This window comes from Schistocerca americana, unplaced genomic scaffold (assembly GCF_021461395.2).
Source record: "Schistocerca americana isolate TAMUIC-IGC-003095 unplaced genomic scaffold, iqSchAmer2.1 HiC_scaffold_46, whole genome shotgun sequence".
Taxonomy (NCBI): domain Eukaryota; kingdom Metazoa; phylum Arthropoda; class Insecta; order Orthoptera; family Acrididae; genus Schistocerca; species Schistocerca americana.
Window position 1 is genome coordinate 2,988,114 of NW_025726192.1, and position 27,967 is coordinate 3,016,080.

Consider the following 27,967-nt stretch of genomic DNA (forward strand, 5'->3'; position numbering starts at 1 on the left):
TGGAATGCTCACATAGATAACGCGGTGGGAAAGCAAACAAAGGACTGTGATTTAATAGTAAAACATTTAGAAGATTAGGATTACTAAAGAGACTATCTACAACTATACTTGTCTGTCCTCTTTTGGAGTATTCTGCATGGTGTGAGATCCTTACCAGATAGGACTGACAGAGGACATCATTTAAAAGTTCAAAGAAGGGCAGCTCATTTTGTATTATTAGCAAACAGGAAAGTGCATGCCGCAGATATCACATGTGAATTATGGTGGCAGTCAATAAAGCAAAAGCATTTTGCTGGAGCAGGTTCTTAAAATTTCAATCATCAATTTTCTCCTCCGAATGTGAAAATATTTTGTTAGAGCCCTCTTACATAGGGAGAAATGATCATTGTAATAAAATAAGAGAAATCAGAGCTTGTACGGAAATATTGAAGTGTTTGGTTTTCCTCAAATGCTGTAGGGGAGTGGAATGGTAGATAAATAGGTTGAGGGTGGTTCTCTGAACCCTCTGCCAGCAATTAATTGTGAATTACAGACTAGTCATGCAGATATAGATAATGTAGATAGGCTTTCAATATTGTGCACTGATTCTCTAATTTTATACATTGCTCAAATACTTTCGTGGCGCTTTGGAGTGACCCCTTCAAAATAACACTTTACCAGTGTTCTTAATATGTATTTTGGTAACCAGGTTGATAAGAAGTTACAACAATACTCTCTTATTACTCCCCAGTTTTGGGTTTTATTAATGAACAAAATCGCCGCAGTGTTCCATAACAATTACGGGCTGAAGTTTCCTGCTGATGGAACCAATATGATTTTCTGTGTTTCTGAGCATACAGGTTGTGTATGCTGTTTGGAGCCTGTTGTATGCTGAATCAAATGTTTTTATTGTTGTGATCTTCCATCTGAAGATTGGTTTCATGGAGTTGCCCATGCTAGCTTATTCTCTGTGAAACTCTTCACCTCTGGGTAACTACTGCAGCGTACAATAACTTGAACTTGCTTACTGCAGTCAGTTTTTGGTCTCCTACAGTTGTTACCCCCATTATATTCACAGATGACCACATATTGTGGAAATTGCATATTGTAATGTAGGATGCAACAATAAGGTACAGAAAGTTTCTGTTGAAAATTACGAATTATTTAGGAATAAAGGAGATGGCTCACCAAAAGGCAGAAGCACTGTCTCATCGATAGGCACACGAACAAAAGGTATGTAGAATGAGATTTTCACCGTGCAGTGGAGTGTGCACTGATATGAAACTTCCTGGCAGATTAAAACTGTGTGCCGGACCAAGAGTCAAACTTGGGACCTTTGCCTTTCGTGGCCAAGTGCTGAGCTATCCTTGCACGACTCACGACCCGTCCTCACAGCTTTACTTCCACCAGTACCTCGTCTTCTACCTTCCAAACTAAAAGGTACGTTACTTGGTGAGCTTCCAGAATGCACTTTCTTTTTCTAGCTGTAGGGAAAACATGTGCGCGCGCCCACACACACGCACACACACACACACACACACACACACACACACACACACACACACACTCTCTCACATGCGCATGCATGTCTCCTTATGCTGTGGTCGCTCAACTGCCAGCTCTTTACTGGCCCATGGTGAGTGTTCTGGAGTGAGGTGGGGCTTTAGAGTGGGGTAGGATGGGGTGGGTTGAGGCAATGTGAGAGATGGAGAGAGATGGGAGGGGTTTGGAGGGAAGCATTTAGTGGCTCGTGGGAGAGTGGGGAGCCATCTGTGGGCTAGCTAGGGGTGCAGGTAGGGGGGTCAGGTGCCAGACAGCTGGGCACTCATAGACTAGGGTGTGACGTGAGATAACACCACACAACTAGCTGATTTGCGAGGGGGGGAGAGAGGGGTGTGTGTGTGGGGGGGGGGGGGCTGGGAGTTAACTTGGATTTAGGCCAGGAAGCAAAGGATGTGCTGTAAGTATGGCTACGAAAGTTGAGTATTCTTAAATAAGATCAGCTGGTGCCAATGTATTGGAAAGTAACTGGCACACAAAGTGCAATTGTGGCTCCTTTTTCTTCAAAAGTTTTAAATAGTCTGCAGAGCAAATTGAATTAGGAGGATCAGGCATTTGTGTGGGTCTAGGAAAGTAAATTGTAGAGCCAGATAAAAGGCGCACAAGACAGGAGGGGTACTACTACTCATCACTGCTGTATCGTGCTACTAGTACATGTCAGTGTGAGTGCACCGAGAGTGGTGTTGCCGTACATGCGTCTTTAAATTGGTCACCGACTGATCATTGCAGGCTGGCTGCTGGAGGCCGTCTCTGGGAGCCAAGCGTGCCGTGCGGTCCCTGCCGTGCCATCTGCTGGTGACTCGCACATATATTAGTGTGGAACAGTGCTGACTGACTCTCTGTGTGATTCTAGTTTGTAATGTGCACATCAGTGTTCTGTGTCTTGTTGAGTCCTTAGAGGCATATTGTTCGGAGGTTATTATTAAAGCCATATTTGTGCGACTTGGATCACACTTCAGTATTTATTTATTTATTTATTTCTTGTTCCATAGATCCAGTTAGTGAGTCAATCACAAGGATATGGAACGTGTCAAATTGTACAGGTTTCAATTTAAACTATACAAGGGCAATTCAATGGCAAATTGTACATAGTTTAAGTAAGACATACTATAAATACGGTAACAGATACAATATCAGCTAGATAACATAACAACCATTTGACAGAAAAAGGAGTTTCAAATAAAGGTTAAAGGCAAGAGCACAAAGTTAAATCAGATATTAGGCCTACAAGAGTAAATACATGTACAGCCAATCTGTTGTTACAAAAAGTGAGCTAATTCCCAAATGCACAATTAAATCAATTGAACTACTTCTAGACACAATAAGTTTAGTGATGGTATACATTTTCTTTCAGGTATTCATCCACAGTATAATAAGATTTCTCTGTCAGGTAATCTTTGAGAACTCGTTTAAATTTTGGCAGTTCTGTATGAACACATTTGATATGTAGTGGTAGAGCATTGAACAGCTTAATGCTGGAGTAGTAAACTCCTTTTTGTACCAGAGTGAGACGTTTCATTTCTAAATGTAGATTGTTTTTGTTTCTGGTGTTATAACCATGGAATTTACTGTTGTCTTGGTAGATGGAATAATTTTTGCACACAAAGGTCAGCAAGGAAAAAATATACTGTGAGGCAGTTGTTAGGATACCTGCAAGAGTGTCTTTGATTAACCCCACACGTTATTCTGATTGCTTTTTTTTTGGATGGTGAAAACTTGTTTTGCAAGCGGTTGGTTCCCCCAGAATATGATAGCATATGACATCAATGAGTGGAAGTAGCGAAAGTAGGCAACCTTAATAGTGTCAACTTCAGCCACTGAAGAAATTACCCGTAGTGAAAATGTTGCCGAGCTAAGTTTTTTACATAGATGAAGAATGTGAACTGACCAATTACATTTACTGTCTATGTAAGCACCCAGGAATTTTGTTTCTTCAACTTTCTGTATTGGTTGATCTCTACATTTTATGTCAATTTCATTGGGATTACTTTGTGATGTATGGAACCTCATATAATGAGTTTTATCTGCATTGAGTGAGAGACCATTTGAGGAGAAACAATTTAAGATGTCATTAAAAACAGTAGTTGTAGTTTTTTCAAGATCATGATCAGTCAAATCGTCAATTAGAATTGTGGTATCATCGGCAAACAGGGTAAATTTGCTGTTTGTCTCAGAACAAAGAGGAAGATCATTAATAAAGATGAGGAAAGTCAGTGGGCCCAAAACGGAGCCTTGAGGCACACCACACGTTATCATGCCCCATTCAGACGAGGCAATTTCTCCAGAAGAGCCATTTAGCATTACAGTCTGCTTCTGATCCTGTAGATATGATTGTAGCCACAAGCCAACAGTACCACCTAAACCATAGTATTCTGCCTTTTTCCAAAGAATTTGGTGGTTTACACAGTCAAAGGCTTTCGTAAGATCGCAAAAAATACCCACTGGAGACATTTTTTTGTTAATGGCTTCCAAAACTTGGTTACTGAAAGAGAATATTGCCTGTTCAGTACAAAGACCGGCACGAAAACCAAACTGATTTTTGCTTAAGATACTATGGAATTTGCGATGGTCTACAATCCTCCTGTGCATGAGTTTTTCTAGAATTTTCGAGAAGGTAGTTAATAGGGATATTGGGCGATAGTTTGTAACAATGCTTTTATCCCCTTTTTTAAAGAGAGGAATCACTACAGCCAACTTAAGTCTGTCAGGGACAATCCCATCTTGTAGGGATGCATTGTATATGTTGCATAAGGCGGGACTAACAAATTTATAACAGTGTTTCAGTATTTTACTAGAAATATTGTCCACACCAGCAGAATTTTTGTTTTTTAATGATCTAATTACTCTTATGACTTCGCTTACAGTAAATGGAGATAAGGATAACTGTGGGATTCTGTTGCTAATAGCTTTCTGTAGGAGGGACAATGATTCTTCCATAGAACCATTACAGCTTGTCTTCTCTGCTGCTCTCAAAAAGTGGTTATTAAATATTTCTGCAACCAACTCAGGTTTCTTTATGATACTGTCCCCTGTTTTAATCTCTACCTGAGACATGTTCCCTGTTGTCCTGCCAGTTTCCCTCTTTATTACATTCCTTATAGTTTTAATTTTATTTTCTGAGCTTTCAATTTCTGATTTTATGCACATACTTTTAGATTTATTTATAACCTTCTTGAGAATGCTACAGTAAAGTTTGTAGTGTTGTCATTTCTTTGGATCATTAAAAGTCCTGAGAGAACTGTATAACATCCTTTTTGTTCTACAAGATGTTGTTATCCCTGTAGCGATCCAAGACTTCTTGGCATTGCCTATATGACTATTTCTAACTACTTTTTTTGGGAAAGATGGACTCAAATACAGACATGAATTCATTTAAAAATGAATTGTACTTTTTGTTTACATCTGTTTCCCTATCAACTCGGCTCCAGTCTATCTCTTTTAGGCTATCACTGAATTTTTTAAGGCCCTGTTCATTTATTATCCTAAAAGATTTCCAAGAATGCTCGGAACTGTTGCACACACTGATGTAATTGAGCCTAAGCAAGTGACCACCATGATCAGAAAGGCCAAGGATTGGATGTACAGTGATCTCATTCCATGTAGACTTATCTATAAATATATTATCTATCAGACTTTTACTGTTAACAGCAACCCTAGTTGGGAAATCTACTATTGTCATCAGATTATAAGACTCCATTAAATGTACTAAATCAGCTTTACTATTGCTCTCATTTAGGAAATCAACATTAAAGTCACCAGTAATTATCAAGTTCTTGGACTTTGAGTACAGTATGGATAATAAAGAATCTAAGTGCTTAAGAAATACATTCAAATTCCCTGAGGGAGATCTATACAGTGCTAACACTACAGCCGTGAAGTCATTTACAGTAATCTCAACACCACATACTTCAATTTGTTGCTCTATACAATGGCTCTTTAAATCTAATGCATTGTAAAATATGTTGTTTTTTACATAAATTACCACTCCACCTTTTTCCATGATGGTTCTTGAGTAATGCGCTGCCTGACACACAGTATTACTTGGTTAGTACATCACCACAAACATATGGACCGGGACTGTACATGCTTTGACAGTTTGCTACGTCTCTCTCTTCTAGGACTGACATGGTAGCTGCCTTGCATTTCTTAATGACTCTGACCTTGTCAACCACAAACCGAATCTTAGTACAGTCATGATTTCCCTGAAGAGATTACATGACAGCAGAGACTTGTAAAATTGTGTTACCCATTTCTCTAGCCAGTGAAGATTCATTCTATACCTTCAGATACAGTGTCATTTAGGAGTAGAACAGCAAGAAATACGTAGCTCCTCTAACAGTAATGACAGTTTATCACCTCCCAACACTACATGTGCCAATGTTTCAGTGCATTTTTGAATATGTTTGTTAACAGATTCATCAACACAACAAAAATTTACGATCTCAGTAGCATCTTATTTTTTAACTCATACTTTACTATTCATCAGAATCTTCATCGCTGCTCTTTGATTTGTCAGAGCTCCCTGCTGTACTTTGTTTTATTTCATAGTCAGAATTAGTTGAAATACCACCTACCGTATTTACCCAAATCTAAGCCGCACTCAAACCTGAAAAATGAGACTCGAAATAAAGGAAAGAAAAAAAAAAAAAATTCCCGAATCTAAGCCACACCTGAAATTTGAGACTCGAAGTTCAAGGGGAGAGAAAAGTTTTAGGCCGCACCTCCAAATCGAAACAAAGTCGGTCCATTGTAATATGAGACACAATTTAGGTCGAATGAATGACGATACAGCTACAGTAGTTTGGTTCGAGTCGTAAGCTTAGCAGTTAAGCTTTACCAGGTAGCCTTTGCTATGCGTCAGGCGCTCCATCCGTATTTATACTGGTACCCTTCCTTTTTCATGTGCTTCATCTGGTTTGAATCAATCGCTTATTTTGCTTTGATCTGATAAGTGCCGTTTTCCTTGTTATAGGCGTTTATGTCACTCTAAGCTGAAAATGCATTACTGTACTGTGTCATGCATTGTTTGTCGCATTCTGATAGTGCGTGTTTGCGGCCTGTCATCACTCGTGGCATGGCTTGCTTTTGTGCACGCTACCGCTGCCTACAATTTAAAAAAAAAAAAAAAAAAAAAGAAGAGAGAGAAATCATCTCATTAGCAAAACAATGGCAAGAGACTACTATTTGTTGTTCCTTACACTGCTGCTTTCTTTGATAACGATCAACAAGAACCAAATAATAGACTGCGTATGATAGAACATGTTCTGAACGAGAGTTAGGTGAAAATTTTTCTCCATTTGAAAATCTTTGCGGCCGCTTCTTTAGTACATCAAATTCTGCACAGAAATTAGAGTCATCTTGGATATAAAAATCTAGTCAGTTGCCGTGCTTCATTTCTGACTGTATCACTATTAGGCATAAGAATAATATGAATATAAACATGACACGATACGTATATTCTTCCGCGTTTGCTGTTGTCTCACTCTAGTTTCATAGTTTATTAGGCAGACAGGATTTAAATAAGATAGCAGCAAACACGAAAGAATACGTGGCAAAATGTTTATATTCGTATTACTCTTATGATGAAGAGAATACTGCATGTGATTCACATTTCATCAGGTTCCTATTAGCAACCGTCTCTTCTCACAGGTAGGAAAAAATTCAGAACATTGAGTTGGCCATATTGACAAACATCCCAAACAGTCTTGCCGGTCGGATTTTCGTAATACATTGAAGTTCTGCTACATTCGAAGATGAACAATACGGAATTTGTATTTACTTCGTTGGATAATGTATGAAAATTGTCTTCCACCTTTTTTTTTTTAATTTATTTACTGACGCAGAGGTTTTGGCGCCAGTATTTATCTTTGTGCCTACGAAGCATGCCTGTGTAGCGCTACATATATTCCACGGCAGAAATTAGTTGTTTCAGCACCTACTGACATTTTTCAGAACTTCCACTTGCTTTGCACTCGATTCCAAGCCGCATGCGGTTTTTTGGATTACAAAAACCAGAAAAAAAGTGCGGCTTAGATTTGAGTAAATACGGTACATCCTCTCCTTTGGATTCAACTTCTTAAGTATTATATTTCAAGTCAACACCTGCTAATCTGTGAGACCGAAATGATGAGCCATACTACTCTATTTCACTGTACCTGTATGTTTCATTTGTATAACATTTTATTCCATCATAGATGCTGCACTTATAGTTTCATATATGCATTGCAGCAGCAGACACAATAAAAGTAGCAATCAGCAGTGCTTAGTTTGTTGAATGGGTAACAAATATGCCATTGTCCCAGTTCCACATATCCCCAAAATTTGATTCTGCCAAATTCTGTACTCTCTGAAATCGAATGTTTAATCCAAAGATGAAAGTGAACAAGTTTGATGCAGTATTGCTAATATTGTTTATTACTCATCTTGCTGAATGAAGTGCATACCGTATCCTTTCTGAAAGGTTTGGAGAAGTAATGCACATACCAGTTTTCTAAAAACTTACATTGAGATTGTGCTCTCCTTCCTCTTGTACAAATTAGTAGAGCCCTTCAGATTACTCCACAATATGCCTCTTGGCAAGGTGGTAACGACAGTATTATGAAAAGGATAGATTGGCACTCACTGTATAGTGTAGATGTGTTGCTGGCAGGGGGGGGGGGGGGGGGGGGAAAGGAACACCACCTATTATTAAACACGTAAGCTTTTGGTGCAACCCCCCCCCCCTTTCTCTCACACACACACACACACACACACACACACACACACACACACACGCACACACATGCGCGCAAATGCAGATCACACATACATGACCACTGTCTCCGGCTGCTAGGGCCAGACTGGGAGCAACTGTGCATCATGGGAGAAACAACGGTCGGGTGTGTGTGTGTGTGTGTGTGTGTGTGTGTGTGTGTGTGTGTGTGTGTGTGTGTTTTTTGTCCACTTTGGAAGAAGACTTTCTGATGGAAAGCTTACGTGTTTAGTAGTCTTTTTGTTGTGCTTGTCTGTGACCTAACATCTCCTGTATACAGTGAATAGCAATGTATCTTTTTTATAATATGGTCATTACTCCAGCCTAGATTTCTATTGTTTGTTTCCTTTTAAGACCTTATAAAGACAGTTACTGACAATTTCTTTTTTCTTATTGGAGAAAAGTAAAACCATATGGGGGCCAGACGTAGATTGTAAATGAATATGGAATAGAGTATTTTTATTCTCCCTGTATGCAGTGTCAATAACGTCACCTCACACACTTCATTTCTGGCAGCACCTCCTTCTCAACACATGACTGTCCCCCGCCACCTCACCATAGTCTTCAAGTTATATCCTATAGCACTTCTGGGTGGACAAATAGATGAAGGATGTAGTTTAAAACAGTATAACTAAACTTAAAAGTCAAACTGCCCTTTTATAGAGACTGCCATCATTATTTAAACATACTAAACAACATCAAAACAGTCAAAAGAAATTTTTTTTCAAAAGAGCGGAAAATTGTAGCGAAATTCATGAGAGGATTGTTTTAAATTGTTATATCTTAAATCAATAAGTATGTCAGCATTTCCCAGGATTTTCTGGCTTAATTAAGACTAGGTCATGCCACCACAGTGGTCAGACAGTGGACTTGACTTCCAGAGGACAACGGACCCGAATCCCATCGGGCCATCAAAATTTGGGTTTTCCTTGATTTCCCTAAATGATTTAAGACAAATGCTGGGATGGTTCCTTTGAAAAAGATGACATTCGGCTGAGGAAGCTAATTTCTGTGGCATGTCTGATGACACAGTGCTGGTGGAAGCACGAGTATTTCAGAGCACACCATTCATTGCACATTGTTAAACATAGGGCTCTGCTGCAGACAACCCCTGTATGTTCCCATGTTGACAACACAGTTGAATTACAATTTCTGTGGCTCAGGAGCATTGAGATTGGGCAGTGAATCAATAGAAATGTGTCATCTGGTTGAATCATTCGAGTTTCGCATTACACCTACTTGACGGTTTTGTGCACATACACTGTCAACAGAGTGAATTGGTGCTTGCAAGGTGCACTTTGCTACAGACTTAGGCCAGTGGGAGCAATATTATGCTATGGAGGACATTCACCTGGTCTTCTATGGGTCCTGTGGTAGTAACTGAAGGCTCCATAACAGCTTTGTTCTGTGTGAACGTTATTGTGCACTGTCCGCACCCTGTCCCTAATGAAGGTGACATGTTTCAACAATATGACTTTCAGTGTCACGAGGCCAGAATCAAATTCACCCCTTCTGAATCTGATGGAATACATCTGCGATGCTATCAGATACCAGTTCTGCACCCAGAAACCACTGATCTCCAATTTATGGGAATTACATGACCTGTGCTTAGACATGCGGTGCTGCATAATGCTGGGAACATACCTCACATAATGCTGGGAACATACCTGAAATTTGTTGAACTTGTCCCACACAAAATCACTGCTGTATTGTGTTCCAACAGTGGACAAACACATTATCAAACAGGAGGTCATAGTGTTTTGTCTCATCAGTTTATATATTCAATGCTTGAATGAAAGGTGTGCTCTTTTCCTTTTTTCTGCCATTGCGTGTATGTGTAAAGCAGGATGTTCTACCATTTGGGCTTGTTTATATGATGGCTGTCAGTATTACCACCTGCAGAGATACTAAATGCTCCTTTTGTGAAGACCTTTTATCTTGAGAACACTTTCAACTTTGTTTCACAAATGGCAGCACAGTTTCATGTAATTGTTAAAATAATACTTTCAGCAAAAGATGTGTGCGTTGGAGTGGGGAAAAAGATTGGAGATGTATGTAGTTTAATTTTCATAAATTGTTAAGAAGGTTAACAGCTTGGCATGCTAAGATAAATTCAGACATTCTCTAAAAAGAGAGAAAAAGATTAATTTAACAGAATCAGTGAGGTATACAAATATAACAACAGACTTGTAGAACCATTATTTTGTAGGTTAGATTAGATTAGATTCAGCTTTTGTTCCAAGACCCAAAACATGAGACGATTCTCATGGGTGAGTAACATGCCAGAAAGTATAACATAAAAAATATAAAACATTTGAATACCCTGATCATTTGTCAGGAGATTGTCAAACTAGGTGAATACAATACAAACTGGAACAGCTAATATTTTCAGAATTGATACGCTGTCAGACTGAAACATTGTTATGCACTATTAATAAATTTATCAAACAAAAAGTACATAATCTTGACTGTTATGACAAAGTGCTCTCAGAACTGAAATCTAACAGACATTCTTATTTAAGCTGGCCTAACAGCCACTGTTAAGATATTCATCTATTGAGTAGGATGAGTTACCTATCAAAAAGTCTTTCAAACTCTGTTTAAACCATGCTTTATCTGATACCAAGTTTTTAATGGTGTCTTTCTTCAACAGATAAATTGTGTTGTAATGCGAGGTTTTAATGAAGATGAAGTGTGCAGTTTTGTGGAGTTAACAAAAGAGAAAAATGTTGATGTAAGATTTATCGAGTACATGCCTTTCAGCGGCAACAAATGGAATGATGGGAAGATGGTCTCATTTAGTGAAATGGTCCAAATAATTAGAAAGCAGTGGCCTAATTTTGATCCTCTGCCCAATGGGCCCAATGATACCTCAAAGGTACGTGCAGTATTACATATGAACATACATTGAAAATAATTTAATGTTTATGACTTACTACCAATCACAATAATACTTCACATCTGCTGGTGGTATGAGAGATGGACTGGTTTAGTTACATATTTCTCATCCCATTCAGTAAGTCTGTCCTGGCCTGGGTTTCTCTGCAGCTTTTCTACAACTCTCCCCATTTCCTAAACCTTGACAATCCTTTTCTTTCTTCCCTTTTCCATCCCCTTATTGTTTCTGCCAGAAGAAGAAGCCACTGGCTCCGAAAGCTTGCACATTTCCATAACTTTAAGGGGAGTTAGAAGCGGAAAACATTCTTTTTCACTTTTTCGGGTTTTTACCTGATTATAAAATTTGCAATTTTCCAAATAAAATGATATGTATATTACTTATAAACTTGCGTGGGAAGTATTTTATTTTATTTTCTAAAATATAATCTACACTAGTTGAAAATGTTAAAATTTTTACACGCATTACTTCAAGACCTAATAAAATCTGTAATTTTTTATATACAGGGTAGTCCATTGATCGTGACCGGGCCATATATCTCACGAAATAAGTGTCAAACGAAAAAACTACAAAGAACGAAATTTGTCTAGCTCGAAGGGGGAAACCAGCTGGCGCAATGGTTGGCCTGCTATAAGGCGCTGCCATAGCTCAAACTGATATCAACTGTGTTTTTTTAAATAGGAACCCCATTTTTTATTGCATATTCATGTAATACGTAAAGAAATGTGAATGTTTTAGTTGGACCACTTTTTTCGCTTTGTGATAGATGGCGCTGTAATAGTCACAAACATATGTCTCATAATTTTAGACGAACAGTTGGTAACAGGAAGGTTTTTTAAATTAAAATACAGAACGTAGGTACATTTGAACATTTTATTTTGGTTGTTCCATATGTGATACATGTACCTTTGTGAACTTATCATTTCTGAGAACGCATGCTGTTGTGGCGTGATTACCTGTGAATACCACATTAATGCAATAAATGCTCAAAATGATGTCTGTCAACCTCAATGCCTTTGGCAATACGTGTAACGACATTCCTCTCAACAGTGAGTAGTTCGCCTTCCGTAATGTTCGCACATGCATTGACAATGCACTGACGCATGTTGTCAGGCATTGTCGGTGGATCACGATAGCAAATATCCTTCAACTTTCCCCACAGAAAGAAATCCGGGGACGTCGGATCCGGTGAACGTGCGGGCCATGGTATGGTGCTTTGACAACCAATCCACCTGTCATGAAATATGCTATTCAATACTGCTTCAACCGCACGCAAACTATTTGCCGGACATCCATCATGTTGGAAGTACATCGCCATTCTGTCATGCAGTGAAACATCTAGTAGTAACATTGGTAGAACATTATGCAGGAAATCAGCATACATTGCACCATTTAGATTGCCATCGATAAAATGGGGGCCAATTATCCTTCCTCCCTTAATGCCACACCATACATTAACCTGCCTAGGTCGCTGCTGTTCCACTTGTTGCTGCCATCATAGATTTTCCGTTGCCCAATAGTGCATATTATGGCGGTTTAGGTTACCGCTGTTGGTGAATGATGCCTCATCGCTAAATAGAATGCATGCAAAAAATCTTTCATCGTCCTGTAATTTCTCTTGTGCCCAGTGGCAGAACTGTACATGACGTTTAAAGTCATCGCCATGCAATTCCTGGTGCTGATGTGTGGATTAGCTGCCCCAGCAGCTAAAACACCTACTAGGGCATCATCATTTGTTGCAGGTCGTGGTTGATGTTTCACATGTGGCTGGACACTTCCTGTTTCCTTAAATAATGTAACTATCCGGCGAATGGTCTGGACACTTCAATGATATCGTCCAGGATACCAAGCAGCATACATAGCACACGCCCCTTGGGCATTTTGATCACAATAGCCATACATCAACACGATATCGACCTTTTCCGCAATTGGTAAATGGTCCATTTTAACACAGGTAATGTATCACGAAGCAAATACCGTCCACACTGGCGGAATGTTATGTGATACCACATACTTATATGTTTGTGACTATTACAGCAGCTGGCTGGAGTGGCCGAGCAGTGCTAGGCGCTACAGTCTGGAAACGCGCGACCGCTACGGTCGCAGGTTCGATCCTGCCTCGGGCATGGATGTGTGTGATGTCCTTAGGTTAGTTAGATTTAAGTAGTTCTAAGTTCTAGGGGACTGATGACCTCAGAAGTTAAGTCCCATAGTGCTCAGAGCCATTTGAACCATTTTTGACTATTACAGCCCCATCTATCACAAAGCGAAAAAAGTGGTCCAGCTAAAACATTCATATTTCTTTATGTACTACATGAATATGTAATAAAAATGGGGGTTCCTATTTTAAAAAAATGCAGTTGATATGAGTTTGACCCATGGCAGTGCCATCTACCAGGCCAACCATAGCGCCATCTGGTTTCTCCCTTCAAGCTAGACGAATTTCGTTCTTTGTAGTTTTTTCATTTGATGCTTATTATGTGAGATATTTGGCCCGGTCACTATCAATGGACCACCCTGTAGAAAGCTGTGGATTGCTGTGTTATAAAGGTTAAATTATGTGTTTGTATTGGTAGCACTGTCAAAAATAGTATCGTATCTTTTCATAGTATAAACATGCTTTGTACATCGAAGTGCTAACATTTTTCTGAGGAATAGTGACGAATAGACTGGTAAATCTCTCAAAAAGTATGACTCCAAAATGAAGTGTTTTTAAGAAATGTGGGTTTCATGGTAATAAATTTTTGAATAAAGAGAAACATTGTGTTCAGCATGTGGTGTGTGAAGTTACAGACAATGAAATACTCGCAAACTCATGAGTATCTAGAGAAACACCCATTAGTGCTTCGAAGATTAAAATAAAACATAGTGATAACACAGTTATCTCAAAACAAAACTCATGTAAATGGTAGGTTAGGTTATATTCTGATACATCTACACATCGTAACAGGGGTGTTATGTGAATGTGTGTGCTGTATGTATGTGGAGGGCCAGTTAGTTTACATGAAGACATTGAGGTATCAAATGGACTAGCCAGGAAACTTATCATTAATTCTGCCAGTTGTAAATATACTCATTCATTTTGGAGTTCTGATAAGTGTAAAGATAATTATTTTGAAATAAATGTTAGGTGGTTTTATGGATTGAGAGCTATTGGCAAAGGACACACTGCAGCAGAAACAATGTGTGTCGTGATGTATATGCCACGCCCACTTTGTAAAATGGACAAGTATGCAGGATTTATTGGAGCTGCTGTGAAATCCACTGCATGTGAGTCAATTAAGGGTGCTGCAAATGAAGCTGCTGAAATAAACGATGGTATGATTGACATATCAGTAGCTTTTGGGGCACTTGGTAGAAGCGCAGCTGAAGTTCTAAGAATTCTGTTGCTACAGTGACCAGTGGTGGATACTGGAAAGCTAATAGATTTCCAGATTTTAACCAAACATTCTTATAAGTATAAATCAGGGAATGAAGAAGGGCATATCTGTGACAGAAATTATGAAGGACAACTAGTCGTACGGAGGCCTGTGCAGCTGTTGAAATTTATAATCGATCTGTAAACTAAAGGGGAGTGTGTTACACTAAGTTCTTAGGTTGTGCAGACTCAAATGCATATAACAGTGTAGTAGCCACTCAGCCTTATGGTGAGAAGCTTATCACAGAACTGGAATGTGTTGGTCATGCCCTCCTGGATCTGGTTCATGGTGCAATTACCGCAATGCCCAGTACTCAAACAGGTCATACAGCCATAAACATTATATCCCAGCAGCAGTTGTGGATATCATAAAACCTGTTTACAGAGACCTGGCAATCCTGAATTATTGAAGAAGTGTCTGCATTGTCAGACTCAAAATCCCAATGAGTCGTTCAATAATCTTATAGCGTCAGTGTCGTCGTAACTGCTGTCTGCGTCACGTCTGCTGTGCAGCGAACTATGCTGATTTAAGTATTAACTCTATTTTTCTTACTTGTAACTTCTTCTTCCGTGTGTTTTTGCTTTTAGGAAGCTTTAATTGTCGAGTGCTAGTAATAGTGTTCCATAGATTTTGTGTTTGTTTTGAATACAGTCAGAGAAAGTCCGTTTAGTCAGCCATGGTACCAGTAGTGCTAGTGTTTGTTTTCAATACAGTCCAGAGACAGGTAGTGCTATTTTCATTGTTTTCTACAGGAAGTGTCTAGTAACCACAGTTTAGTCAACTATCAGCCGCCTTTAGTGAATTAGCAGTCTAGTTATAAGTTGATTAACTCTCTACAGTAAATTGATTTCTTAAGATGGATAGGATGTGAGACTGCTGTGTACGGACACAGGAGGAGCTGGCCACTGTTCGCAAACAGCTGAACGTGTTGATGGCCGCGGTTAGCCGTCTTCAGGCAGTGGTGAGTCTGGTGCGTTGCATGGTACACCCCAGGTGTTACATGCTTCACCCACTGACCCTGCTGTCGACACATCTTTGCGGATACCGGGCGCGGTTGTGCCACCCTCTTCCCAAGGGGAGTGGCGGGTTCAGCGGCATTCGCGGCGCACAAGGTGGAGGGTCAGTGTGGAGGCTGGCCGTGTGGCATCGCCCGTTCTGCCTGTGAGTGGACATGTGGCCACTCCTTCAGCAAGGTCCGAGCAGGCACATGGGGGGAGGGGTTTATTAGTTATTGGGAGCTCCAACGTTAGGCGGGTGATGGAGCCGCTTAGGGAAATAGCGGAAAGGTCGGGGAAGAAGGTCAGTGTTCACTCTGTCTGCTTGCCGGGGGTCTCATCCGAGATGTGGAGGAGACCGCGCCGGCAGTGATAGAGAGCACTGGGTGCACCCGACTGCAAATTGTTGCTCATGTCGGCACCAATGACTCCTGCCGTCTGGGTTCAGAGGTCATCCTCAGTTCGTTCAGGCGGTTAGCGGAGTTGGTGAAGGCGGAAAGCCTCGCGGGGTGGAATCTGAGCTAGCTATTTGTAGTATCGTTCCCAGAACCGATAGTGATCCTCTGGTTTGGAGCCGAGTGGAAGGCTTAAACCAGGGACTCAGACGATTCTACGGAGATCTGGGGTGCAAATTTCTCGACCTCCGCTATCGGGTGGAGAAATGTAGGGTCCCCCTGAATAGGTCACGCATGCACTACATGCAGGAAGTGGCTACAAGGGTAGCGGAGTATATGTGGAGTGCACATGTGGGTTTTTTAGGTTAGAGAATTCCCTCCCTAGGCCCGACAAGACACCTCCTGAGATGCGGCAAGGTAAGAGTAGACAAAATGCAACAGGGAATAACAATATTAATGTGCTAATAGTAAACTGCAGGAGCGTCTATAGAAAGGTCCCAGAACTGCTCTCATTAATAAGCGGTCACAATGCCCACATAGTACTAGGGACAGAAAGTTGGCTGAAACCAGATGTAAACAGTAATGAAATTCTAAACTCAGATTGGAGTGTATACCGCAGAGACAGGCTGGACAGTGAAGGGGGAGGCATGTTTAAAGCAATAAGAAGTGCAATAGTATCGAAGGAAATTGACGGAGATCCGAAATGTGAAATAATTTGGGTGAAGGTCACGGTTAAAGCAGGCTCAGACATGGTAATGGGATGTCTCTATAGGCCCCCTGGCTCAGCAGCTGTTGTGGCTGAGCACCTGAAGGATAATTTGGAAAATATTTCGAGTAGATTTGCCCAACATGTTATAGTTCTGGGTGGAGATTTTAATTTGCCGGATATAGACTGGGAGACTCAAACTTTCATAACGGGTGGCAGGGACAAAGAATCCAGTGAAATTTTTTAAGAGCTTTATCTGAAAACTACCTTGAGCAGTTAAACAGAGAACCGACTCGTGGCGATAACATATTAGACCTTCTAGTGACAAACAGACCTGAACTATTTGAAACAGTTAACGCAGAACAGGGAATCAGTGATCATAAAACGGTTACTGCATCGATGATTTCAGCCGTAAATAGAAATATTAAAAAAGGTACGAAGATTTTTCTGGTTAGCAAAAGTGACAAAAATCAGATTTCAGAGTACCTGACGGCTCAACACAAAAGTTTTGTTTTAAGTACAGATAGTGTTGAGGATCAGTGGACAAAGTTCAAAACCATCGTACAATATGCGTCAGATGAGTATGTGCCAAGCAAGATCGTAAGAGATGGAAAAGAGCCAGCGTGGTACAACAACCAAGTTAGAAAACTGCTGCGGAAGCAAAGGGAACTTCACAGCAAACATAAACATAGCCAACACCTTGCAGACAAACAAAAATTACGCGAAGCGAAATGTAATGTGAGGAGGGCCATGCGAGAGGCGTTAAATGAATTCGAAAGTACAGTTCTATGTACTGACTTGGCAGAAAATCCTAAGAAATTTTGCTCCTATGTCAAAGCGGTAGGTGAATCAGAACAAAATGTCCAGACACTCTGTGACCAAAAAGGTACTGAAACAGAGGATGATGGACTAAAGGCCGAAATACTAAATGTCTTTTTCCAAAGCTGTTTCACAGAGGAAGACTGCACTGTAGTTCCTTCTCTAGATTGTCGCACAGATGACAAAATGGTAGATATTGAAATAGATGACAGAGGGATAGAGAAACAATTAAAATCACTCAAAAGAGGAAAGGCCGCTGGACCTGATGGGATACCAGTTCAATATTACACAGAGTATGCGAAGGAACTTGCCCCCATTATTGCAGCAGTGTACCGTAGGCCTCTACAAGATCGTAGCGTTCCAAAGAATTGGAAAAGGGCACAGGTCATCCCCGTTTTCAAGAAGGGATGTCGAACATATGTGCAGAACTATAGACCTATATCTCTAACGTCGATCAGTTGTAGAATTTTAGAACATGTATTATGTTCGAGTATTATGACTTTTCTGTAAACTAGAAATCTACTCTGTAGGAATCAGCATGGGTTTCGAAAAAGACGATCGTGTGAAACCCAGCTCGCGCTATTCGTCCACGAGACTCAGAGGGCCTTAGACACGGGTTCCCAGGTAGATGCTGTGTTTCTTGACTTCCGCAAGGCATTCGATACAGTTCCCCACGATCGTTTAATGAACAATTTAAGAGCATATGGACTGTCAGACCAATTATGTGATTGGATTGAAGAGTTGCTAGATAACAGAATGCAGCATGTCATTCTCAATGGAGAGAAGTCTTCCGAAGTAAGAGTAATTTCAGGTGTACTGCAGGGGAGTGTCGTAGGACTGTTGCTATTCACAATATACATAAATGACATTGTGAATGAAATCGGAAGTTCACTGAGGCTTTTTGCGGATGATGCTGTGGTATATCAAGAGGTTGCAAAAATGGTAAATTGTAGTGAAATGCAGGATGATCTGCAGCGAATTGATGCATGGTGCAGGGAATGGCAATTGAATCTCAATGTAGACAAGTGTAATGTGCTGCGAATACATAGAAAGAAAGATCCCATATCATTTAGCTACAATATAACAGGTCAGCAATTGGAAGCAGTTAATTCCATAAATTATCTGGGAGTATGCATTAGGAGTGATTTAAAATGGAATGATCATATAAAGTTGATCGTCGGTAAATCAGATGCCAGACTGAGGTTCATTGGAAGAATCCTAAGGAAATGCAATCCGAAAACAAAGGAATTAGGTTACAGTACACTTGTTCGCTCACTGTTTGAATACTGCTCAGCAGTGTGGGATCCGTACCAGATAGGGTTGATAGAAGAGATAGAGAAGATCCAACAAAGAGCAGCATGCTTCGTTATAGGATCATTTAGTAATCATGAAAGCATTACGGAGATGTTAGATAAACTCCAGTGGAAGACTCTGCGGGAGAGACGCTCAGTAGCTCTGTACGGGCTTTTGTTGAAGTTTCGAGAACATACCTTCACCGAGGAGTCAAGCAGTATATTGCTCCCTCCTACGTATATCTCGCGAAGAGACGATGAGAATAAAATGAGAGAGATTAGAGCCCGCACATAGGCATACCAACAATCCTTCTTTCCACGAACAATACGAGACTGGAATAGAAGGGAGAACTAATAGAGGTACTCAAGGTAGCCTACACCGTCAGGTGGCTTGAGGAGTATGGATGTAGATGTAGATGTAGACCAAAAATGTTTTTCTTGTAATGAAGACACTAAAGTGGGGGTCAGTCATGCTGTTATTGCTTTTAATGATGGCAACATTGGTAGCGTGAAAGTGCTACAACATATGGGAATTAATTCTGGAGCAAACTGCATCAGAGAATTTGAATGGATGGACAAGGTTTGCAATGGTAAAGCACTGTATGCAGCACAGTTGGCCACTACGGAGTCCAGAAAGAAGAAAACAAGAAAAAACTTAAAAAAGGTCAAGAGGATGATATACAGTATGGTGCAGGGTGCTTCTGAGTGACTAAAAATAAAATGTTAAGCATATATTGAGTTACAGTCTATTAAAACTTTAAAAACTCTTCTTGAAAATTTAGATTTTCTCTTGCATTTTCCCTAAATCTCAGAAACTACTTCGAGTAGCGAATTAAAATTTTCAGGGAGTAATAACATACGTATTCTGAGTCTTCTGAACTAAAAGAAGAACATAATATTATGCATAAATAAAATTATTTAGAATAACATACAAAAAAGTACACAAAATTTTAACTGTGTAATTAAAAAATTGCATTTCCAAAAGCAGTGGCTGAAATGCAATTATTGTAAGACTCAGAACATATAGTTTAATGTCCTGTAAAAGTTTCTTGTCAATGGCTACAGTTGTTCCTGAAATACGGGGAAGTTAAGTCACCAAATTTAACATTGTCAGGATAGGGCGTTCAAACTCCCCTTAATGCACATTTTCTCCTTCCTCCACTTGGTGAGCAACACATTTATAGTATTTACACAACAGCAGTAGCTATTTTCTTCCAATTTCTTTTTGCAGGCATACCATGTCCCGGGCTTCAAGGGACGTGTGGGATTTATAACCTCAATGAGTGAACACTTCTGTGGCACGTGCAACCGTTTACAGATAACAGCTGATGGCAATTTGGAGGTGTGTCTCTTTGGGTATTCAGAGATATCTCTCAGGTGAGTGATGAAACATAGAATAATCATGTCCAAGTGAAAATTCATGCGAGGAAACCATAAAATTACTAGAAGACTGACAGAGTGATCAGTATTTTACCTTCAGGAGGTGAAATTCCAAAACTTCTTATAGACACATTCGTTCCTCTTGTCCTCACATTAGTCACGGAGTCCGAGTGACCTTTGAGACCTTCAGAAACTTATCCCTCTTTCCTCTCTCATGAAGGAACTGATATTTCCAAATGCTGAGTATAGAATAATACTTTCAAACTGTTTGGCATGCACATTAGGTATGTGGTTGGTATATGGAAGAGATAAACTGCAGTTAAATCCAGCAGGTATGAAATGAGTAATCTTTTCTTGAAGTTTTCAGCTTGCACCCTCCTCCCTCCCAGACATACAAACCAGATACCTCTAGCTAAATAATTTGTGAGTATATATAATTTGCCTCTGTCAGCATCATGTTACACTAACCTATTTGTGAGATTAAATTAAAGGAAAGTAATCAGAACTGGAAATTATGTAAAGACATTTTTGGCTATGTCCCTGTGTTGTATTAAAGTTAACACAGTATTTCTGTCCATGTGATGGTAACTATGATTCGCCAGCCACCGTTGCCGAGCGGTTCTAGGTGCTTCAGTCCAGAACTGCGCGACTGCTACGGTCGCAGGTTTGAATCCTGCCTTGGCTCAGATGTTAAGTCCCATAGTGCCCAGAGCCATTTCAACTGTGATTCATGATTATCAGAGTCTATATGTTCCAAATAAAAATTGGAACTTCATGTGTATAAATGTACAAATTATTAGACAATGGGACCAACAACTGACACTTTTAAATTGATGACTAGACTAAGACTTGGCGATAAGTTTGTTTCAGGACATGGTAAGGGGGGTGAGGGGTGGGAAGAATCAGCTCTCTCTTTGTGAGCATACCAGAAATCCTTTATCAACTGAAGGTAAAATAAGATATAAAAATACAGGGTCAAACAATTAATTTAAGTATCTTAAAAACCAAATGACTAATAAAATTGGAAGCTAAGAAAAGTAAGTTCATAGTAAGTAGGGTGAAACACAGGGGGCTGCAACATATTGCCATTGTTGTTTGACTTGTCTATCAAAGAAAAAAGAAATGGATCAAAACAAAATAAAAGTGAGAATGGAAATGTATCAGAAGCAAATAGGAGTAAGCAAGGAACATATTCTTTAATTAAAAAAAAAAAAAAAGACATGTGAGGCAGATGTTCCTACAATTTTATGTTCAAAGCACAGCAGCCTGTGAAAGCAAAATATTTATGACATTGAAAAAAGAAAATCAGTGAGTGAAAAGTGTGTGTAGGTGAATTGTGGTGAAAGACTGGATATTGGAACTTCTGTTATGCTGCCCAGTATTAGTTGACTTGGTAGTAAAGGAGCAAGTTTGCAAGGGCGGATAACTGTTTGGCTACGTAAAATAGAGTGGGAGTATGGAAAAGCTAGTCCAAGATAGGATGAAAAAGATAACAGCAACTTAAAAAATGAACCCCATGAACCCCATTCCCATCTAGTGAATGCAGTGGTTGACAATATCTTGTGACATTCACCTATAAGGCTCAAACAATAATTGCTAAATAAAAATACAAAATGTTGACAAGACTGTATCTAAGCTGTCACTCTCTTTTGAAACAAGGGTGTTTAAACCAACAAACACGCAGGAAAGCAGGGACAACTCACACACTAGAGAAGGATGGGCAGTATCATTGAAGGAGTGAGCATGAACCGTGTGGAATATGTGTGGTACAAGTAAAAAAAAAAAAAAAAAAAAAAAAAAAAAAAAAAAAAAAAAAAAAAAAAAAAAAAAAAAGTAATGATAGTAAAATTCCAATCCCGGGAGCGGAAAGACTTACCTTAGGGGGAAAAAGGACAGGTATACACTTGCACACACGCACATATCCATCCACACATACAGACACAAGCAGATATATATATGTCTGCTTGTGTCTTTATGTGTGGATGGGTATGTGCGTGTGTGCGAGTGTATACCTGTCCTTTTTTCCCCTTAAGGTAAGTCTTTCCACTCCCGGGATTGGAATGACTCCTTACCCTCTCCCTTAAAACCCACTTCCTTTCGTCTTCCCCTCTCCTTCCCTCTTTCCTGATGAGGCAACAGTTTGTTGCGAAAGCTTGAATTTTGTGTGTATGTTTGTGTTTGTTTGTGTGTCTATCGACCTGCCAGCGCTTTCGTTCGGTAAGTCACCTCATCTTTATTTTTATATATAGAAGTTTATTATTTTATTTACCGGTCTTGCAGTTTCCTTGATTTCTTGCAAAGTACAGTACAATGAAAACCTACCATATTGCATAACAAGTAGATGAGTATAAACTTCAGAATAGCATCATCGCCATTAAATGACCTATGTTTTCTTTACTAACAAGAGAAGGGACAGAAGCAATAAACACAAAATCAGAACTGCTTTTGCTTGATTACAGCAGGGACAATAATTTTTAACATCTACATTTACAACAGATCATATTTACAAAATGTTTTCGAAATTTGCTCTGTTTACTCAAATGAAAGTATTGCACTGCTCAATCATTCATTTACACTCAACCCCGACTGCTGCACATGCTGTGGGGTGTGTCATCTGGTTATGTCATATGTTCAGTGTTTCTCACCAATTTTTGGGGTATTTTGAAATGTACAAAAAGGAAAATGCAGAAAGTTATCACATTTTGCTGCACATTACCTGCGTCACAGAAAAATAGTGTATACAAATCTTCTCAGATTTGCCACTGAATAACTTTGTCCAAGCCTCACAATATTTCACCAACACAACTGTTCGTCATCTTCAGGTAGTGGTGGGTCCTGTCATCACTGCTGCAAGATGTGGCTGGTGATATTCGCACAGCAGAATTGAAATTTGTCAGGCTAGAAGCAGGAGCACGAATGTGTGGACAGGCACTCCCAGTTGGATGGAAATGCCATTCATAGTAGCCTTCTGCTTATGTGTTGTGGGCAATGACTGCACTTCTGGACACTCGTGTGGTTAAGAGCTGAATTAACTCTCTGCAAGGTACTGCATCAGGTCATACATCGGAGGATCTGGTTTCTACTGTTTTAATTTCATGGCAGTCAGTGCTGGATTCTGGGCAGTGCTTAGTCAAAATTCCATATTCCTGTTGGTAAGATTGCCCACCGTATGGATACATGCCTCATTCTTAAAAACACAGTCCTAGAGTGATGATGCTGAGGATACAATTTCAGTCCTCTTGGGAAACGTGTGGTGCCCTGTATTCAGGCAGTGCTCTGCTACCATTAATTTACTGGGTGGCATTTTTGTCAGCGCTGTTGAACACAGTGTTCTTGCACAATGTGAGGTGTCTGCCCTATATAAGGTTTCCCATAATGGCATCAGATCTTATATATGATCTGTGTTTTCTAAGGTCAAAATTGTCTTTAACTGAACACAAACGATTCCTTAGTTTTGCTGGTAGACGAAAAACACACTTGATTCTGTTTCTCTTAGCGATTCTTTTAATTTTGAAAACATGCCACTGAAATATGGCAAGAAAGCCATTTGCAGTGCTTGTCTAAGTATCTTCATTTACATCCCTACACTGAACTTGCTTTGCTCAGAACACATTGCAAATCTGTTTACAAGAATAAACATTCTGCTGGAACACTGTTCTTAGGTGTTACAGTTCACCAGGCAGACTGTCGGTATCTGAAATCACGTGTGCTCTATGTGCCAGGGAGTGTAAGACACTACCACATTGTGCAGGGTGACGGCAACTTTTGGACCTCAAATATAACTCTGCGTGTATCAGTTTGCAGTAGAGACTAAGCCCCAGTGCTATGTCAGCTTTTCTTCTAACCGTGACATCCAGGAATGGTAAGCTGCTATCTTTTTGTACTTCCACAGTGAACTGAATATTCAGATGGAGCGAGTGCAAATGCTGCAGGGACATAGGTAGTGTCTGTATTATGTGGGCCACACCACAAATGTCTCTTCAGCATTCTGCCAGAAGGAGGAATGTTGGATATTTACTAAGGGAAATAGAGGATCTCCCATGGGAACACTGTCCACTTGATTAAAGTAGTTGGTGTTACATAAGAAATAGGATGAGGTATGCACATGTTTAAACAGCATCACAATTTCTTTCTCAAACTTGCTGCTAATAACCTCTAATGAGGGCTGCAGGGGCACTTTTGTAAGTAATGATATAACATTTGAGCTAACTAAAAGATCTGAAAGTTCTAGTTTAAGCATCTTCAGGTATTCTATGAAATCCTCTGAATTCTAAATATGATGGTCATAGTCATCCACATGATAAATTTCAAAGCTGTCACGTGGAAATTGCCAGTTGCATCTTGCAGCAGTGATGGTGGAAATCACCACCACCTGAAGATGCCAAAACGTTGTGTCACTGAAATATTGAGGGAGGGACTTGCATAATGTTATCTGGTGGGGAACCCAAAGTGTTTTTGCAACAGATCTATTAGGCAAGCCTGAAAAGTCACATATACTCCAAGCAGTAAGTACCTGTTATAAAATGGTCACATTAGTGAGCTTGGCAATTAATTAAGAGTTTATCAATAAATTTGGCTTCATTTTGCAAGAAATTGTGCTGTGTTCCAGTACTCCCTCTTCAACAAAACTAATGTCAGTTTCTGCTCCACCTCTTCAGCCCGAGATCCTATGTATACTCTTGAGCATTTGTGTAAGATACCTGTTTATTTATAAAAATAAAAGTAACTTCTATCATGACTTTCCCATTCTTGTCCAGTGGGTTTGTTATCCTGCTGTTGCCTACTGCAGACTACAAGATTACTGTTGAAGATTTCTGCAAAGTTTTTCTTCCTTTTTAGTGTACCAACATTTCACTGTGTGGTAATTGCCTGGTACTGTTTAACGGGTGTTTTAACTGTTGTTTCAGAGATGCAATACGAAGCAAATGCAGTGAGGATGACTTGCTTTCCATGATTGGGGCAGCAGTGAGAAGAAAGAAGAAACAACATGGAGGTAAGATACATTACAGCAAATGTAACTCTGTAGATAGAAAGAAAATTTCTGCTTAACAAGTCATAGCAAACATAAGAGCAAAATAGAATGAAAAGCAACAGTGATAGAACCTGTGTTTTTTGTGTAAACTTGAATTTAATTTTTTATTTAGTATTCATTCTGATTAATGCCCATTGGTCAACAGTATATTTCAGCCCTAGAATTTGGTTCTGCAAGGTCCACCAGATAGCCATATATGGCTGTTGTAACTCCTTTATTGGACTTCAGAAGTTTTCCAGCAACAAATCTTTTTTTTTTTTTTCTTTCTTTCTTTTTTTTTTCTTTTTTAAAAAAAAGCTAAAATGCAGAAAACATCATAAAGCAAACACTCACAGAAAAGCATCAGTGTCCTTGAAACAATGGAAACTCCAGTAGGAATATCAACAATGTTGGAAAAGACAGATTACTACTTACTGATGAAGGCTGTGGCTGAAAGCTTTATGTAAGTGTCTTTTAATTCTTCCCATCTGCAGCCTAAGGTATCTTCTTTATGGTAAGTAACAGTCTGTCTTTTCCTTCATTATTCATTAGTGTTTTTTTTTTTTTTTTTTATTGCTGTTTAGCAAGCATCGTGTGGTATATAAGGGATGTGAATAGCGTCAGATGTTGAATCATCACTCTGGAGGATATGAAGGTGCTGCATATTGGTGTGAGACAGCATTATCTGATGAGAGTTTGAAAGAAACCTCATTGTGGATGTCCATTTGGTCCCCTGGTTAAACCTTGCAACATCTGTATTTTTGGAGTATTTGGATCTGACAGTGGCCTGATGTTGGAAAGTAAGGGCTTACTCATCATCAATGTTCCAGTTGACTACATCAGACCACTACAAGGGAGCATCACTGTGTAGTGTACTGAGTACATTGTAACCTGTTCACGTCTGTGACTGCCATCTGAGAACAAGTACAGTAAACTCTTGTGCAGCTACACTTTTGGCTAGCTAGATTGACACTTGACAAGTTTCAATTTGCGTGCACCTGGAGCCAAGCATTTGCTGGTGTTTTTTGGCAATCTACTGCTAATCAGTGCACTGGTGCGTGTCAAAAGTCCAAGTATCGTCAATTCGTGCGTGTGTTGGTTGAAGCTCTAGTGCGTTTCTTATTCGTATTGCATGGTTTCATGCCACTGCCATCTATTGGAACTCCTTGGAAGTACAGTACATACAGTATTGTTCTATGGAGCGCAACGTAGGCCTGTCGAAACTGACAATTAGAGTGCGCCGCCTAACTCTTTCCACTTGTTGTCGGTACATCAAAGCTGAGTGTTTAACAGTGAACGTACAACACCCTGTTGTGTTGCCACGTGGGCTTGGGTAGAACAGAGGAAATGGCATAGATGTATCGAATGCTTTCATTTGATGGCTGCCACAGCCTGGTTTCAAAAATCAAAAGTTTGTCTAGGGCATCTCGAGTGTTGTCAAGTTGTGCATTTGTGTGTGTCTGATTTGAGGTTTTGTGCTCCCACTATGTGCCTTAAAGTGTCCAGAGATAAAAGGGGCCAAAAACCATAAAGGACTCAGTCGAGTGTCTGTAAAAAGAACACTGAACGTGACTAAGGGCACATAACATAAAATGAATGTGATCTTGTTGGAAAAAGAGCATCACACTTTGCAGAGAATTGATGCTGGTGAGCCACCCACAAAAGTTGCTGCAGAGTAGGAGTACAATTACTGATCGGAAGACAAATCGATCAGGAATTGAAAAATTTTTGTTCCATCCAAGCATTGGGCAGCGCAGTGAAATCTTGAAAAACAATGAGAAAAGGTGCACATCCTCAGTTAGAAGAGGCATTATTTTTGTGGCACGAATAAATAAGAGCCAAAGGTGTGTCAGTTTCAGGTCCTCTAATTTGTCAAAATGAGCTAATGAGCTGATAGAAGGAAAGAAGCAAGAATTCCTCGGAAGTAATGGCTGGCAGGATCATTTCAAGAAGCAGCATGGCATCCATGAAATTGCCATCAGTGCCAAATCATTATCTGGGGATGAAGCTGCTATGCTGATTTTAAGAAGAAACTGCACACAATCATTGACAAAGGAGGTTATACTGACAATCAACTTTACAAATGTGATGAAACTGGGTTGAATTACAAAATGCTGCCAACGAAAACCCTTGCCTCTAAAGAAGAAGAAATGGCTTCCAGATACAAAAAAATCAAAGAAAGATTTACTGTCCTCGCTTGCAGTAATGCCACTGGCAATCATAAACTGTGTCTTACTTTAATTGGCAAATCCAAAACACCAAGAGCATTTAGACACCAACCAACCAGCTTTCCCACTGAGGTACACGAATCAGTCTTAAGGCATGTATGAACAGTGCCGTGCCATCTTCAGAGAGTGGTTCCAGGCAGAGTTTGTTTCAGCTGTAGTAAATTACATGGAAGGAAAAGGACTTCCTTGAAAAGCGCTACTTCTTGTGGACAATGCTCCTTCTCACCCAGGTGATCTGCAAGATGGGGATATCAAAGTTGTATTTCTTCCACAAAATGTCACATCTCTATGTCAACCGATGGACCAAGGTATTCTTGAGGCGATGGAAAAACATTACAGACACAAGATGCTGGAATACTTAATAGGTGTGATTGATGCTGCAGATGATTTTGTGGAAGCTCTTAAAAAAATTGATGTTTTAAGTGTCATTCATTGATTGCTGAAGCTTGGAATCTAATTCCTCCAGTTCCTCTTGTTAGGTCTTGGAAAAACTCTTAGATCGTAAGGCAACCTAAGTGGTGGGAAGGAGGAGACAA

General features: G+C 39.8%; 1 protein-coding gene across 1 annotated transcript in view; it reads left to right on the forward strand.

The window, feature by feature from the left end:
- Positions 1–27,967, forward strand: part of LOC124583616 (molybdenum cofactor biosynthesis protein 1-like) — a 73,842-nt gene that overhangs the window by 17,289 nt on the left and 28,586 nt on the right. The window contains exons 4-6 of the mRNA XM_047131342.1: positions 10,944–11,168; positions 20,044–20,189; positions 25,100–25,185. Coding sequence (XP_046987298.1) covers positions 10,944–11,168; positions 20,044–20,189; positions 25,100–25,185 — 457 coding nt within the window. The remainder of the gene's footprint in view (positions 1–10,943; positions 11,169–20,043; positions 20,190–25,099; positions 25,186–27,967) is intronic.